This window comes from Copidosoma floridanum, unplaced genomic scaffold (genome assembly GCF_036245765.1).
Source record: "Copidosoma floridanum isolate Cflo_tuat_1 unplaced genomic scaffold, Cflo_Japanese_pri ptg000022l, whole genome shotgun sequence".
NCBI classification, from domain to species: domain Eukaryota; kingdom Metazoa; phylum Arthropoda; class Insecta; order Hymenoptera; family Encyrtidae; genus Copidosoma; species Copidosoma floridanum.
In genome coordinates this window covers 6,343,912-6,361,506 of record NW_028321899.1, presented here as the reverse complement: position 1 = coordinate 6,361,506, position 17,595 = coordinate 6,343,912, and the positions used below count along the sequence as shown (strand labels likewise).

General features: G+C 31.2%; 1 protein-coding gene across 2 annotated transcripts in view; it reads left to right on the top strand.

Moving 5' to 3' along the window:
• The window catches only part of Fur2 (furin-like protease 2), a 918,757-nt gene that overhangs the window by 500,045 nt on the left and 401,117 nt on the right, over positions 1–17,595 (top strand). For both annotated transcript variants that reach the window (XM_089595005.1, XM_089595006.1), the window contains exon 8: positions 15,524–15,748. In XM_089595005.1, coding sequence (XP_089451131.1) covers positions 15,524–15,748 — 225 coding nt within the window. The remainder of the gene's footprint in view (positions 1–15,523; positions 15,749–17,595) is intronic.

The window sequence follows — 17,595 nt, the reverse complement described above, 5'->3', positions numbered from 1 at the left end:
TCTGAATAAAATCATTCAATTCGATAAAGACGAAACTGATACACTTGAAAATACCAAGGATATATACAAGTTCTCTTGCAGTGACTGTCCGTTTAGATATGTTAAAAAGACAAAACGTGCTTTGATTCGTTGTATAAAAGGACACATAAATAGTTTACTATTCGTTTACCTGAAAATCAGAAACCGATGATAAATCTAACTTTTATCTCTATTAGTAATTTATTCACGGTCAGACTCACACATTAAATACTTCTGATGTTTTACAGTTAAGGTAGATACTAATCATATCGTGGATGACTTTTATCCTTATGAACTTATTAACGATAAAACTATTTTTGCGACAACAGCAGCCACAATAAATTACAATAAACTGTTGTACGAGATTGACTTTAAGTTCGAATCCACTACAAATGTCACACAAGAGAAGATAAGATATAAGGAACAAGCATTAAATCTGACACAAGGTTGATTTACCCTGTAATATCAGAACACGGTGTGCCATGTCACTAATCCCATGATGATGCTACGAAGAACCAAAAACAAAAATTAAAAAAAGTACGTGTTAGATTCGCAACAAGCTTTACTCTAGAGCTCAACCATCCCCCCTCCAAAAAAAACAAACTACCTTTCAATTTTGCAAACAATTCAATAAACTAGTTTCGGAGATTTTTACTCATAAGTAAGTTGTGTTTATTTTCGTAGGACAAAACAAAAGATTTATCAGGAAGTTCGAATCGCACTATTAATGAAAGTAGACCATGTGTGAAAATCGTAGACTTGAGTAAATTATTTAATAATGTAAATGACTCATCATAAAAATACATAGAATTTGTAGCAAACTTGGGTACTACTATACGTTTTAAAAATTTTAAATTAAATTTTAGAGACTTTACCATTCACAATAATAAATTCTTTAAATGTGTTATCAGTAGTTTTTTCGTAGACTTGAGGGGTAGAAAAAGAATTATGTATTTTTAGTAGTAACGAAAAAGAGAAATTGTCATAGGTAGGATCATCTACACTGATGTGCTTGCTAATAACTGTCTTTCACTTAGACGCTTTGCTAATAAAGGCATACACATTTGTTTTTTGATAAAAAATGGTAGTTTTTGTCAAATAAGTGCCATCGTCTCTGGGGCTATTTTGTGGCCCGAGGGACGTAATGTAGCCACGAAGCGATAGCGCTCACGTGGCGAATCCTACTTTTCCTACCAAGGGCACATCAGCCACTAAAAAACGCGTGAGGTATGAAAATGTAAATTTATTTCATACGAGTCAAATAAGCATTTCGTGTCACTGATATATGCAAAAATAATTTTTGTTAAATGATTATGACTATCACTTAACTCTGTCTTTAATTTAAAACTGAAGGTTGTGGAATATAATCTTACGCTTCTTTACAAGCTGTGGGACCAGCAGACAGTCCAATCATTTGTAGAAGAGAATTTATAGAAAAGAAAAGAGAGAAAGTTTTATAAAATATGCGTGTTAATTTACCTTTCTTTCTTCCAGTAGCTTTGAGTGAACTGGGTTGATAGTTTAAATAGCTTTTACTTTCTTCGGCTTGTTTTATATTGATGTATTTCAAATTACTCATACGACAAAACAAAACAAAGAAACGAACAATAAGTCACTCTTTAGCAAGTTACTTTGGTATATAAGTTCTGCACTTGATGAGTGGCAGCGAGCTACTGAACTTGTTAGGGAACGACTTTCGTTAAGGATAATTTTTTTAAGAGCCTTAAAAGTTTACACAGCATTTCTAAGAAGCATGAACATACAACTAGGGGAGCTACAGCAAAAATAAAGGATGGTTGACAAGCCAACACTAATAATAACAAGGAGAATTTCGTATTCTTAAACAGCGTGTCAAAAGATTGATTAATTCATTGATAACTATACCAACAAATTTGTAACAGATTAATTTTAAAGATTAAAAAGTATATAATATGTAGTAATTGTTGCATGACCATATTTTAGGAATCTTGAACCCTTTCTAACAGAAAAGTTAAACGTTTTTGAAGAAATACAGAGCTATGTTTGGCATGTTAGATTTAGGAATATATCACAGCACTACAATCTGAAATATTTAGATTACAAGAATTAATTAAGGCCGTATTTTATAGTCTGATTATTAACACTAGGTAACAGTTTGTAAGATTGCCAAAATAAAAAGACCACCCTTCAGAAACATAAAAAAAAGGTTACCAAATCACTTTAATCACTACATCTCGATACTATGAGTTCTATAAAGCAAGTTTTTTATCTGAATGCATGCTAGTTTGTAACAATATTCATAGATGACTTCTCTAGATTGACGATGGCATATACCGTGAAGTTTAAAAGCAAAATAAAACGTTACCTGGATGACTTCGTAAAGGGGACATATTTGCAATTTACGCTCAGATTAGGGCACATAATTTACCGTGTGTGAAACAGTGGAGATTATCCAGAGGTTTAAAATGCAGTTTCAGAGGTTCAAAACAAAATGGAAAACTTCCTAATTGTTGACTTAAATAAAGATCCCGCAAACTACAATAAAGGTGTTTGTAAATCCAGAACGAGAGTAACGGCTTAAAAATACGATAAAAAAATTAAACGAGTGCATAAAAATTAGTTATAAAAGATTGTCAATAGACCAGCAGTGAACATCAATGATGGCCAACCAAAGATCATGAACTCTGAATGAACTTTAAAAAGGAAGACAGGTGAAAAAGGAGATGTGAAATTAAAAGCAAAATTAGTTATTCTTGATTCTATGATTGATAAAGAAGCGAATATGATCTATGTGAAATAAATACTCTAGTGTCTAGGTTAGCTTTGGTAAGATGAGTATTCTTAATTATTTATTGATAAATATAATCTGGAGACTTGCCAACTTTACAAAAAGACTTCATTTTTTTATGATACAATCAAAGAAAACCATATTGATACTCCAGAAGATCTCATTAACAAAGATAGACTGGTGATGGAGAAAATTTCTAAGCTGAAAGAACTTGCATGTTAACAAGATAGTGCTTAGCACCAACTAAATAAGAAAATTAAATGAAATAAAGATTGGTCTGCACGTAATTGGCAGATTAGGATTGAATAAGCACATTTTTGGCTGTCAAGAGAATAAATAGAAAAGATTTTTAACCAGTAAGATATTTACAGATACTTACTGTACTTGGCAAATACAAGTGTAAAACACAACTGTACTGAATATCTTATGTTATGTAAAAGTATTAACTAGACATCAGATTTTCCCAATAAAAAATGAGTCACAAAAAGGTAAAAAAAATTCTTCGTTGTTTGCAATAAACAAGTTATCTGGTCCTGGTATACACAAATTTTAAAGATTTACTAGAAGCCTTTCCTTACACTAGTCTAGCTTATGTTACCATATTTATTACAATGGTTACATAACATTGCAGGACGATACCGTTTCTAGAGAGTTGGGTAAGTAAAATTATGTAGCAACGTCTATTCGTGAAGCAACATACAACAACATGCGATGCCAGTAAGAAATCAATGGGACTTGAACATTTTATTAGTCTGATGCTGCCTCGTACATTGTTGTCTACAAAACTCTAGTGAGAATTATATTGCTAAAGCAAGTACAATGATAAAAGATAGTAAAATATTGAGATGTTTCCTATTAATAGACAAATTGTCAACGATTTTAACAAAATTCTCTTTTTTGTAAGTGTATGAGAGACTTACACTCAAATTGTCAATATGATTGAATAGTTAGATTGTATAATACTTACTACAGTTAAAGAAATAGTTCGCATTCTAATAGGCATGTTTAAGAGGAAAATAAGATTAAACCAAGAAACAATTCAGATTTCTGTTTACTTGTTGAATTCTTCTAACCCTTTTAAAACATAAAAGAAATATGTGTATGTATATTTTCATATAAATATTGTATGTCTCCCTATATTTATAGTTGGTTGTGTGGGGCAGTAAGTTTCCTTCTTCAAGCTTTTCCACGACTCTCCATGTACTTCGTCGTTAAACAAAGTAAAATTCTTTAAATACGCGCATGATTTGTTTGAATAGAATTTTTTTAAATTCCTGCCCCAGGCTTTCTCGTGGTCCTTCTTGCTCCCCCTTTTCTCGCCCACACTGCCTCTTGCCTACCATCTCCTCCGCATTCTTTATTTATGTTACTGAAAATGTGAAAAAACGTATGAAATCCTTCTATAATGAATAATTATATTGTGTAAGGTAATTAGTTTTCTAACTCACGTTTCCTTACGCTGCTTTATATATCTCAAGTTCCTCCCTTGTAAAACATGTAAAATAAAACCAGGCGTGGGTCTCAGGACCCCCGGCAGAAGTGGAACTTCCCAGTCAAATGTTATTAAACTCAGTATAACAGAAGTTAAAAAAAAATAGATTACATCTAATTTTAATAGGTCTTGAAAAATCCAATATTATAATAGTAAAAACTTTATTATTAATAAGTATTCGAGCACTTTCAAGCATTAAATACTGCTGATGTTACACGTGACTGAAGCGTTCTAAATATTTTCATGTTGGCTATGGTCTATGTAATGCAGAACGAAACAAAAAATTTTCATTATACTGACCCAAAAAAAGGTTCTTTTGTCCAGTTACGTGGGACAAAACTTTTATTTGAAATTACTATTCGTGCATTTAATATGATAACGTATATGTACGATCAAAAATTTTTTTTCAATTTTGAGTACCATAAAAGTAAGGTAATTTCCTCTATCTAATTAAGATAATAGAAAAAAGTTTACATTATTCACTATTATAATTTTTTATTTAATTTTTTTTTCATAATTATTTATAATTTACTATTAACATTTTCCCATGCTTATTATTAATTTCTATTAATTTAAAAATTTGTAATAAGAATATAGGTTTTCGTTAGGTAACAATTGGTTTTACGATAAATGACAGATAATATAAATTAATTCATAGCTAGGATATATAGAATGTATCATTGCCTTTTAAGTACGACTTATTATTTTTAGAATTATTGCAACTTTTTGTCTGAATCCGTGTAACATGTATTTTCGGTCCTCAATAGTTATTTTCTAAGCGTGGAATTGTTTTTGGCCTAACTGGCTTCTTTTTCAAGATACAACTGTTTTTCTAATTTTAAGAGGTTTTGTTGTAACAAAAATTCTTAAAAAATTTTATTGACATCCGTAATAATGTTTTAAACATACTATACTAAATAAAAAATTTTTTTGACTTGTTCTTTTCATGATACAGTCAAAAATAAGAAAATTAAGGTTATGTTTCTGCGTAGTCCAACGCTTTTCTATTGGTGTGCGTCGATCATGTGGTCTCCTCTTAGAAAACTGAAAAAAATAGTTATTTTGGGTCTGTCTAACTTCGTTTCTGAGATAATACTGTTTTTCAAAATTTGAGAGTTTATGTTGTGACAAAAATGTTCCGAAGATTTTGTACACTTTCATATTAATTTTCCAAACATGGCATAAAAAATAAAATTTTTTTGCTCATTGTTTTCACGATACAGTTGAAAAAGAAAATAATTGAAGTTATGTTTGTGCATAGTCCAGTCCTTCTACATTTTTGCACCTTAATCATGTAGTTTCTCTTCAGAAAAGCCATAAAAATTGTTATTTTTTGCCAATTTTGCTTCTCTTTTAAGATACGGCTTTTTTTTTTTGTTTTTACTAAGTACATTTTTTTGAAGACTTTGAAGAGGTCAATCAGTATTATACTATTCCGTACACAAATAGTATACAACAGCAAAGCAAGGCCTTGACTCATCAGAATTCCCTAGTGGACCGGAACATGCAATACGTATACATATATACGATATACATGCGTATAATTCTCTTCTAGTATAGGTACAGCTGTTCTTTTTTTCTTCTTATTTTTTTTCTCCATACCTATACCTCAGCTTAAGCTGGCACATCGGTATAGTCGTAGCGTAGAAACATACGTATCTATAATATATGTATAAATGCATAGGTATAGTAGCAGCGTGAGGGGAAGGCAGCGCGTGGCGTACACGCGAGAGAGAGAGAGAGAGAGAGAGAGACGGAGTGGGAGGGACCGTGTAAGAGAGGAGATTAAGAAGAGAGCCTCGGCCTTAGGATTGGTGGCTATGTTTTTTTGTATCGCATTTTCCCCCACGTTGCTGTACATGGCCCAACATAAGAATTGTCACTTCAAAAATTTACTCCCCTTGCTTTCCATCTTGACCTCCACAAAATTTATTCCTGTTCCCTACCTTCTCACCACTTGGTGTTTTTTAAGAAGCAATTAAGAAATGTGTGAAGGAAATTTTGTATATTTATGAGCCCCCTACGCTACTTCGCCCTTCTCTGCGCGTCTGTAGTTGCTTCCCCGCATAACAAAGAGAAATTTTTCCTTCTTACGCTCCCCCTATTGACCCCCGCAGAATTTATGGTGCTCTTTTACTATTATCTTTATTTGAAAAAGCTGGTGTTTTTGACAAAGTAATAAAAAAGTATTTAAAGTCAAACCAATTAATTATAATTATAGGTGAGTGATTTAAAAAAGCAAATTAAAAAGTCCAGAGTATAAGAAGTTAATTGCCAACATGGTAAAGAACTACGAGAAACTTGGATGCTAGATGAACTTGAAGCTTTATTTTCTGCACTCTCATCTTGACAATTCTTCTGATAACTTTAATTAAGGGGAAACGCTTCAGTTAAGGTATAAAAATTATAGAAATTAGCTATCAAGGATGTCGGGACGTTAATATGTTGGCAGATTTTTTCTGGATGTTCAAAACAGAAGCACTTGGACAAGGCAAAAATTGTAAAAAGAATCCCTTACATACGTCATTCAAAGAAAAATGAACTTGATACTACTGAAAGAAGAAGAGCGACTAAAAAAATTTCTTCTATCAACAGCTTCAAAAACAGCCCTTTTCATGGCTACGTGGTGTACAAAACCTCATCGTGCAACCTCACCGTGGTGTTAGTTGGGTAAGTTCATGTTTGCACATTTCTGTTGATGTTGTTAGAGTTAGCATGGATGTGTAACATTTCAAAGAAAAGTCGTTTGAATCTATTACTTTCTGTATCTAATGTTTTTACACTATTAAAATTGAATAAATGGTTGGTTATTCTAGTATTTCCTGCTACTACTGATCTTTCTCGCAGATATTTACAATCACGTTTATGTTCGCTTGTTCAATAGTTTGATTGTTTTGCCGTACTTCAAAAGATTCAATCGTATTGTTAAAAAAATTGCGTATAAAAATAATTTTAGGATAAATTTTAATGAATAGACAAATCTTCTGTGTCTTACGAATTATGAACGGATTAGTAGCTAATAATGAAGAACGTAATGTTATACAACAAATTCAATGAAAAAATTGTAGGATTTGTTACACGGGACAAACTTCCAGACATCTGAACACTTAAACAAGTTAACATAAAAGTGATTGTTAATATCTTCGTGAAAGATAAGTATTAGCAGATTATACTAAACTAACCAACTACTCATTCAATTTTAATAGTGTGAAAATATAAGATACAGAAAGTAATAGATTCAAATGACTTTTCTCTAAAATGTTACACATCCATGCTAACTCTAACAACATCAACTGAATCTTATATACGAATAATTTCAAGATTTGTTATAAAGACCAAATCAACAAAATTGTTCAAGCTGTTTGGATGATTACAGAGCGATCTCATGTTGTAAGTTTAAAATTTAAAGGTGAGTTGTGGTATTGTGATTACTTTTACTCAAATGTTAACCAATGACGCGTACATAGATATAGCATACGTGTATGAGTGGCGCCTATATAAGAACTTGTGGATTACCAAAGTGTTATATTCGCCACCTTACCATCTTGTGTGCTATACGCAGTCAACTGTGTAATGATTGTAAGTGTTACTTACAGTAAAAATTTTAAATATCATTTTTTGTTTTTTAAAATATTTGTTACATTGTGGTTTGCATTTTATTGTGTTTATAGAAAACTTTTATCTGATAAGGGCTTTGTTATCCTTATAACTGTAGAGCCCGAAACGTTGAATGTTATTTAATTCAATAAATATATGATAGCATTTTCACTTAAGTCATTATTTTTAACACTATTATCTTATTATCCTTTCTCATACCACGTATTAATGTATTGAACCTAATAAACAAAAAATTATAATGAATTTTTGGAAATATGCCACAAGAAATTTATGATTAAAAATATAGTGCATCACAGGTGACATTTTGCAAAAGTGAGAACTTCAAAAATTATCTAAATAATAGATAAGACATGGGTTAAAAGTTATGAATGCTTATAAAAATGTTCTTGGATGTGTGTGTTCAAAAAGTCTATAGTTCTTATACTTGAAGTAAAGGTCCAGTATTGTGATACGCACACTGACATAATACTCATTAAAAATAAAACTGCTGATTATAATTGAATATACGCACGCACATATGAAAATTTTTATTCCTGGTTTTTTTGTCCATCATCCCGTTAGAGTTTTTTTCGTTTTTAATTTATTCTTCGAGGTTATATTGAACAAAAAAATTGAATATATTTTACTTGTTTGTAAAAATTTCCCATACATGCAGTAATTTTTTCTGAAATTTTTCACTTTGATTCTATAGAGAAATATCTAAAACTCTGAAATTTAAGGATGTGTTTTGATAGAACTCAACACTTCTTTACTTGTGCGCCGTAATGTTTTTTTCTTCTATAAGAATCCCGTTAAAATCGTTATTTTTAGTATGTCTTGCGTCTTTTTTAAGATATGGCATATTTTTTAATATTTGGAGGTTATGCGCACGCATGACCATGGAATATTATCTATGCATTATTATAACTTTGTACTAAACATAATACAATTTTTCCCCAAGTTTTCCGTCTTCATTTCATGAAGATACATCGAAAACGTTAAAATTAAGGTTATATTTTAATGTAACTCAATGCCTCTATTTTCATGTGCCGTAATATTTTTTTAGCTCTGAGAAACCCTGCAAAAGATGTTATTTTTAGTCTATTTAGCTTCCTTTTCAAGATATGGCACATTTTTTGGTACTTGGAGGTTTTGTCACATTATAAAAATACGTCAAATATATTTTGGTGTTTGCATCAATTCGCCGTGCACCCAAAATTTTTTGGGTAGTTTATATTATTAAAATAATAACATTAGTCTACATGCCTATTATGTACACATAAGTGTTCTCACGCGTATAGTAGAACTTGTAGTAGAGGCTGTATATAACTAGGCAACTAAACAGTACATACAAACACACATACATGCATTCTTACATTATACATAAATTACACACATACATACATAAGCGTTTGCATGCATACGTGCACAACTGTACAGTTCCACCCACTAGACAGTACGCACATGGCAATATGTATGGGTTATTCTACTGAAAACGGTATATTTCGAGAGTTGGAATGGACAAATACTTAAATTGGATTTTAAAATTTTCTAAAAAATTTTTTTTTATTGTCCGTGACCAAAATAAGCTTAAATTTTTAGCGCCCTGCTGGATCTGCACGAGAACATTTTTTACGTCGATTTTCTTATTTTATTTATGAAAAAAAGAGCGTTACAGGTTCGTAAAATCATTACAAAATTATGATTATACCTCTTACAGTGGAAAAATAATTGTAAAATAGCACTTCTACAATGTATTGTATTCATATTATTATATACAACACTATCCGAGTTAATGATAAAACACTGCACAAAGATATAATGCGATTTTTTCAAAAAAAGGAGCGTTACAGGTTCGAAAAATTATATTAAAATCATTATTATATCACTCACAGAGAAAATTTAACTTTATTCTTGCACTTGTACGATGTGCTGTGTCCATCCTATTATAAACTATACTATTCTAGCTGACAAACTAACACTCAGTGAAGATACGATGTGTTTTGTATCGTTATGGGATAGCGTTACGGGCTGTTAGCAAAAAAAGGAGCGTTACGGGCTCTTGTAAAATTGATATTGTAATTCGCCAAATGCAAATTAAACTTTGTCACTGCATTTATAATACATACAAAACAGCTAAATTTTAATCCGCCACTTTCGGAGTCTGTAACTGCACGCTTCAATAAGATACATAACACTCCTTAGCGTTACAGGCTCTTAGTTTTTATTTTGGGAAGACAGAATCTTCGAATTCGTGAGCTTGTATAACTGGCTTATTAGGATGAAAAAATCGGAAAAGATTCCTACAACATCCTTGACATTCGTAGAATATAAGACGCCCTAACTAAAATGCTCAAATTTAATTGCATGCGATTGTGAGAATATTTTCCGTTGAAATTTTAAATTTATGAAGATTTTGGTCCCACAACTTTAACGGCATGCAACTATTGGATGAAATTTTTATTAGCTATCCAAAATGCGTAAAAATGTTGTTTGCGCTACTCACTTGAAAATCCCGTACTGTAAAAAAATTAAAAACTCCGTGTTTTGATTCCAGGCATCGTGTAAACTACAAATTTTGGAATAAGACAAGACATGAGCCCGTAACGATAATTTAGCCCTTTTTTTGCATTTCTAACTAAAGGAACACTCTTTTATGACCTGAATTTTGTTTTACCTTTAGCAGTAAATATCCCTTGAATAGTTAAAAAAATTTCCAGATCAATATCTCCTTCAAAGACTATGTAATCGACTGGGACATAAAATATGCTATTTTGAGTATAATGACCTGTATACGCATAAATTAAACAACACTGCTTCAAGCTGACTTCAAGACAGTCGATTTCGGTCTCTGTCTCTTTGTGTGTGTTGTGTCTGCCATCATACTCATTCACTTGTAGCTAACTTTAGGATCCGAAAGTTTCAGCCAGTCAGGATGAAACATTGGAGCATCATAATAACGATATTAAAAGGCTGTTCTTAACAGATTTTTTTGGAAGCTGTAGTTTAACGCTAATAAGACATGATAATTTCAAAACATCAAGAGTACAGTGGTGTTAGCTATTTTCTTTTAAATTTTGATAATTGAAGAGCAGAATTAAGGCGTATGCAATGGCATGGTGCCATACGTCGTCTGCTCAAACTTGCATGTAGAGTGACCGCGCTACTTGATATTTATGTGTTTATCGAAGAGCTAAAATACTAAAATACTAAAGTTATTTCCACAGATTTTTGACAGTTAAATATATCTAGTAGTGTAGAATTATACCAAACAATCAAGCGATTTTCAGCTTTGAAATCAGAAGAAGATGTGTAAGTAATACCTGTATTCCTGTGGTAATGGTAAAAATATCCTTCTTCATACATAGTAGTGATGTCTTAAAATTTTGTAGCAAAGTTTTTTAAACATTTGCCGTTGAAGATAGTCACCTCAAGGCCTATACATTACATTGCTCTTAATGATTTCATGCAAATGCAGACTCGTAATGGTGTCTAGAATCTCAGCAGAAGTTATTTTATCAACTACATCTGAAGTGATTCTTTTATTTTACTGAAGGACTACTCAAAATTGTGTACAAGTTACTGTCAAAATGTGTACACTATTCGTTGTGAATCATATTTTACGATGAATGATGTAATTGCAAATCGTTTACATTTTTGCGTGTAGACAGTCCAATAGTTAAGGGTCTAAAGATGGTTTCAGAGATATAATCGAATTTAGGAATGTTTTTCAAAATATTTTATTGTGATTCGATTAACTTTTTATTGATCAGCTGATTTACTATAAGAGCAAATTTTTCTGCATTACATAATCCATGGTTAAAATTTTTATTGATGAAATCAGTAAGTTATTTTTTGTTTTCATTATCCATCCCAGACATAGCTCGCGTAGTAATTATTGTACTTCTATTCTCGAACTCCTGTGAGCCTAATATTTATTTGGTAGGTTTCTATGTACTGTTATGGTCAAGCCAAAGTAATTAATGTTTGCTCTTTGCTAGTTGAGACCTGTCTAAATTTATTACATTAATAGCGAAAAAAATAACTAAAATTAACTTTATACAAATGCACACAAGTAGTCGTTATCAGTATCAAAATTATTTACCTTATATTGGCTAACATTTATACTGGATTCAACGTTAGGAGTCACAGTAGAATATAGAGATTAGATAAGGAGATATAAGTTTTCAAATTAAAGTATGTATCAATGTAAAGTAAAAGTTATAAAATTAATAAGTGATAACTTTAGATAATAAAGCAAAGTTACAGCTATTACAATTCTAGAGAATCTAACTATTACATGAAACGAATTTTGTCAAGGAAATATAGAAATGAAGAAAGAAAATTAAAAGTTCACGATTTCCGTGAACATGTACTTTAAGACGTACACATTATTTATTAATCCATGAATTTACTTTGTATTTATAATGACGCATGATAGGCTAGTGTATTAAAAATGTTTCAACCAAAAATCTTACATACACGAAAAAAATTTAAGGCAACAAATGGTAGCATTGAAGAATAGAGCCTCGATAATAGTTACTTCGTCAAAAATTTGCTCATATTATCGTTTAATGTTACATTGTGTTCTTGATACGTGTTCTGATATCATCATTAGATCTGCATCATGCATGGTACGTAATAAATGTTGTGAAATACGATGATGAAGTATGCATTTATTTATAGTTTTTATTGAGGAACCGTATAAAAACTGATGGAAAAATATACTACTTCACGTATTACGTATTTAACAGGCCAAAGTGAGCAATTACTTTAAGTCTTTTATACGCTGTGTTATACTTCTCAACAAAAAAGATTAATTAGGCTATCCCACTAATTAGAAGTTATTTTCTACACCACATTTTGCACTAACAGAGTTCACAACCAGTATTACATACGTATACACAAGTTTACATTGTGACAAATACAAAGAATAACAGCTCAATAGAATGTGCCACAACACATCTTGGATTTTGTCTTCTTACATTTGTTTTTTTTTAACATAGAAGATGATCACATTCAATTCTGATTAGTTTTATAAATAGGGGTTACTTAAGAATTACCATATCAAAAGTAAATACTTTACGAAATTTCTTATCTTATTTGATTTTATATCTTTACATTTAAATATTTTCCTAAGTCACCTGTAACCCATAATATTTTATAATTTGAGATTTACGGTAGTGAAACATGTGCCGAGCGTCTGTGTATCATTTTCTTACTTTTTTAAGAACTTCCAAAATTTATTTATTTTTAAGTGTAAAGGTGTTAGACTTTTATTGATCTTATACGGTATGACTACAATTTTACATATAATATATTTTGTATGCATGTGTACAACACTTTAGAGTTTACATATATTAAAATATTGAAATAAATAAGGAGTTATGAGTAAGGGATCGAACTTACTTCATTCTTGACCACTAGCTGAACCGATTAGTACGGCGCTAGTGATCAAATTTGTAGGCGTATACGACTGATGCTTGCTCCTTATACGAGTACTTATGATGCGTCTATAATATCTTATCAGCACTGACAAGTTCAACTAGTAACCGAGAACAGAATGAATTCGATCTTTTTTCTCCGAAGTGAATTTTTTTTTACTGTATTCCCCCTGCAACACGCTTCCGAGCTGGTCTCATCCACATCATACTACGCCACGCCACGCCGTGTCATGCCACTACAGCACACATTATAAATTTTATTAAATTTTAATTAGTATTTTTTAAGTAATAAGCTTACAAACAATTTGAAAAAAACACAGCTAGCCATCTCCTGCACATAAGCCTGTCACCTTACCCACTGTGTTATGGGTGGTCCCTGTATAACAGATTAGACTGCTTCTTGTTATAGTGTGATTCATAATTTATTTTTAATTTAAATGTTTACTTACTGTCTATTGATTTATTTGGTTAAATGTAAATTAAATCAATTATTATATTATTTGTTAAATCAACTACTTTTCTTTAGAAAAATCATTTTTTTCTAACCTTAGAAAGTAGTATATTTTAGCCACAGTTTTTCTATATATTCATAAATATTTATTAATTTATCAGTAATTTGCTAATTCTACAGTTAATAAATGATTGTTAAGACAATTTTTTTCATTTTTCAAAATTTTCAGAAATTTTTTAAGCAGTTTTACACTTTTTCATCTGTTTCAGACTGTCACTAACGGTTTCTTTATTCAGATTTCTATGAATGCATTTATTGATTGTTATTGCATTTTATTCTCTCACTTTTTTTTCATTTGTGACTAAGAGATTTTTCGACGTAAAGACGTTCATCACAGTTAGTGGGGTGAAAGTTAGGAGAGGTGAGAGGATCACTCATATGCAGCAACGCTGGCAACTATTCATCTCATATGGGCGTACTTACATCATGCTTTTATACGTACTTGACTCTTTCTTTCGTGTTTTATTAAGAAAAACAATTGGTGGATCTATTTAAAAATGTAATAGGTTTATCTTAATGAAATTCATCATACATCATACAACAAAAATTGGGAGATATCTACAGCTCATTTTCTCATAACTGTAATTTCACGTAATTCATCATTAAAATAACTATATAAATTGAGTTGATTTTTTTTTTAATTCACATATAAAAAAGGTGCAAGTTGAGCGCTTTACAGTTTATTTGGTAATTTTTATTTTTTTTCGAATGAACGTTCAATGTTTGAATAATATCTGTTAAAAAAATCGATGTGTGATGAACATTCTGAAGCAAAATTAAATGGCATGTAATACTACCCTATTAAAGATAGCGCGATACTACAGAATAGTTTTTCTGAGCCTTTTTGATCCAAATATATTGTGATCATATTGTGGTCATTAAATATAGACTAGGTATATGGGAGCGTATGGAATGGTTGTGAGCATGACGTTCGAGATATAATTAGCACGTCTTGCCATGGCTTTAGTATAAACTTTTCTGATCTACATAACATATTGTTCATAATTGTATATTGATATTTGTATGTAGTCTGCCATAGAATTTTATTGAAATATAACTTTATACTTAAGTACCTAAGCACCCACTGTCTACTGATTTTATGCATATGTATGATAAGTGTTACACAGAAGCGTCTATCATATATTGTATGTGAAATTGAAGTTGATATATGCTCTACGATATCAATATAATTCTCAACAAATATCTAAAAACTTTGACGAAAAGTGTAACAAAATTATTTCACTAAACGTTTGTCGAAGTTATGATGTAGACATGAATATTTTTCACATTTCTAAAAAGTAAGTGCGTTAAAAGCAAGTATAAGCCCTGTTCATGTGCGACTTTTTCAAAGTGTATGATAAGATTTTGTTATTGCACTGTAATATTTTATTAAGAATTACATGTGCTTGATAATTACATATATTTAACGATGTACTTTGCGACTACAAAAAAGAGACTGCTTTTAAAGCATATCGAAAAGAATTTATCATGTTTTAGCTTTTACAACGTATGCTCTTGTATGAATACCTTATATCTCAATTTTAATGGTATGGAAGGCGGAACCATAAATTATTTTCTAAAACTCTCATTTATATTTGTTATTTTTATCTATGAAATTGACGTAATGGAGAATGTATAAAGATAATTCCTTTTATTTCTACCAAATATATTGACTACAAGATATAAAAATGCAGGTATCACACAAGTTTGGTTACGGTTTAATGGATGCTGGTGCCATGGTTACCTTAGCTGAACAATGGATCAACGTACCGGCTCAGCGTATCTGTAAATCACAAGAAATAAGTGAGGACCGTCAAATAGAACATACTTATAATTACACTCTGACAGTGTCTATGGATGTCAATGGTTGTACGGGTTCTCTTAATGAAGTTAGATTTCTAGAACACGTACAATGTAAGGTAAGTTGTAACTACCTCTAGTTTATGTTATAATAATTGAATGTCAGACTTTCATGATGTTTATAACAAGTTTTGATAGCATTGCTGCTTATCGATAGAAAAAAATATTTTTTTTATAATTATTACTTGAGTAATGAGAAATGAGGGTATATCATACTTTTGGAAGCCTTAGAGTAAGGCCTTACTTGACAGTTAGATTATTTTACCAAGACTTAATGTATCAAGACCATTCATTTATCGTCGGTTAAGCTGGAACTCTGCCGAAGCATTAGATCTAGGATAATAAGCATCCCCGAAGAAGCCCCATGTTTCAGGGACCATTTCTGGCCAGTAAGGCTGGTGCGGGCGCTCCCTCCCTAGTTCTTGGCATTGGAACAGTTTATTCTTACATACACTACCTAACACTTTTACGCATTTACCCAGGCCCAAAGATCTGTAGAGTAAGAAAAAAATTCTGGAATCACTTTCAGTGAAAATTTCACGGAAAAATCTGCTCCAACATTGTCGGGGTTTCTTAGGAACTTTTTCCGATATTAATCATTTTTTCAATAATCTGCATACACCAGGAATCGAGCACACAAACTCTAAAACGATGTTGTATCAGTACCACTTACGCTTACTTCTGAATCAACATCACTTCTTGTTAACTGTGAATTAAAAAAAAATAACATTAATATTATTTTTGTACGTATCAAAAAAAAATTTTTTTAATTCGAGATTTTCGTGGGCATACTACAATAAAAAATTTTATGGTGATTCGAATTTTTTTTTGAAATTGTCTAATTTGTTATAATATTTCACGTTAAAAATGACATTAGCTTCTTGGAGAATATCATTAATTTCAGAATTTTTTTTAATGGACACATAGCAATTGCAGTATCTTTTAATGTTGATATTTATCTTTTCACATATCTTCAATTTTGAAATAAAGTTCAAGTTCTCGTTGTTAAAATTAAATATAAATTTTTACAATAATCTGTGACATATTCTTAGTGATCCTTTATTTAATCTACTTGTTGCAGTGTTTTTTATAGTCTTTGCTGATGCAATTATAGTCTCTAATTAAAATAGTTGTTTCGTAAGATATTTCAGTACTTCATAGACGGGTCAAAATTGGCGGCGTCGTACTAGATCAATGGCAAAGAAATTTTTTTGCATAAATTTATTCATTAGAACCCACAGATTAGGAAACTTCATGTTGCCACCGCGCAACCTGGTCACAATTTGTTTAAACTAACTTTTTTTAAGCAAATTAGTAAGAGTGATTTTTTCGATCTAAAAAAAATATATTTAGTTTTTTTGAGTCATTCTGAACAAAAAATCAATTGAGATGTATATACCTAAACCCCACAGTTTTCGAGCGAAAAATTCTCAAAGATCTGAAAAATGCGAGTTTCTCAATTTTCAGAGCGTTGGTGAGGAACGAAAATGAAACATTTTGTGGAAGGTACACCACGTAAGCATGAAGTGTTAACCTTCCTCTACAACTTCCAAAAAACGAAAATTGGAAATAGTAATGGCAACATTGTTTTTTTTACAATAAACATTTGAGCTATTTCTGTGCGAGCCCGAGCTGACTCCCAGTACTGGTGTATGACTATATATATCATCGACGTGGCAGGCGCACTCGGGCTCGCTCTTTCGTGATGATATATATAGTCATACACTAGTACAGGGAATCAGCTCGGGCGCGCGCAGAAATAGCTTAAATGTTTATTGTAAAAAAAACAATGTTGCCATTACTTTTTTCAATTTATGTTCTTTGGAAGTTGTAGAGGGAGGTTAACACTTCATGCTCACGTGGTATACGTTCCAAAAATGTTTTATTTTCATTCTTCACCAACGCT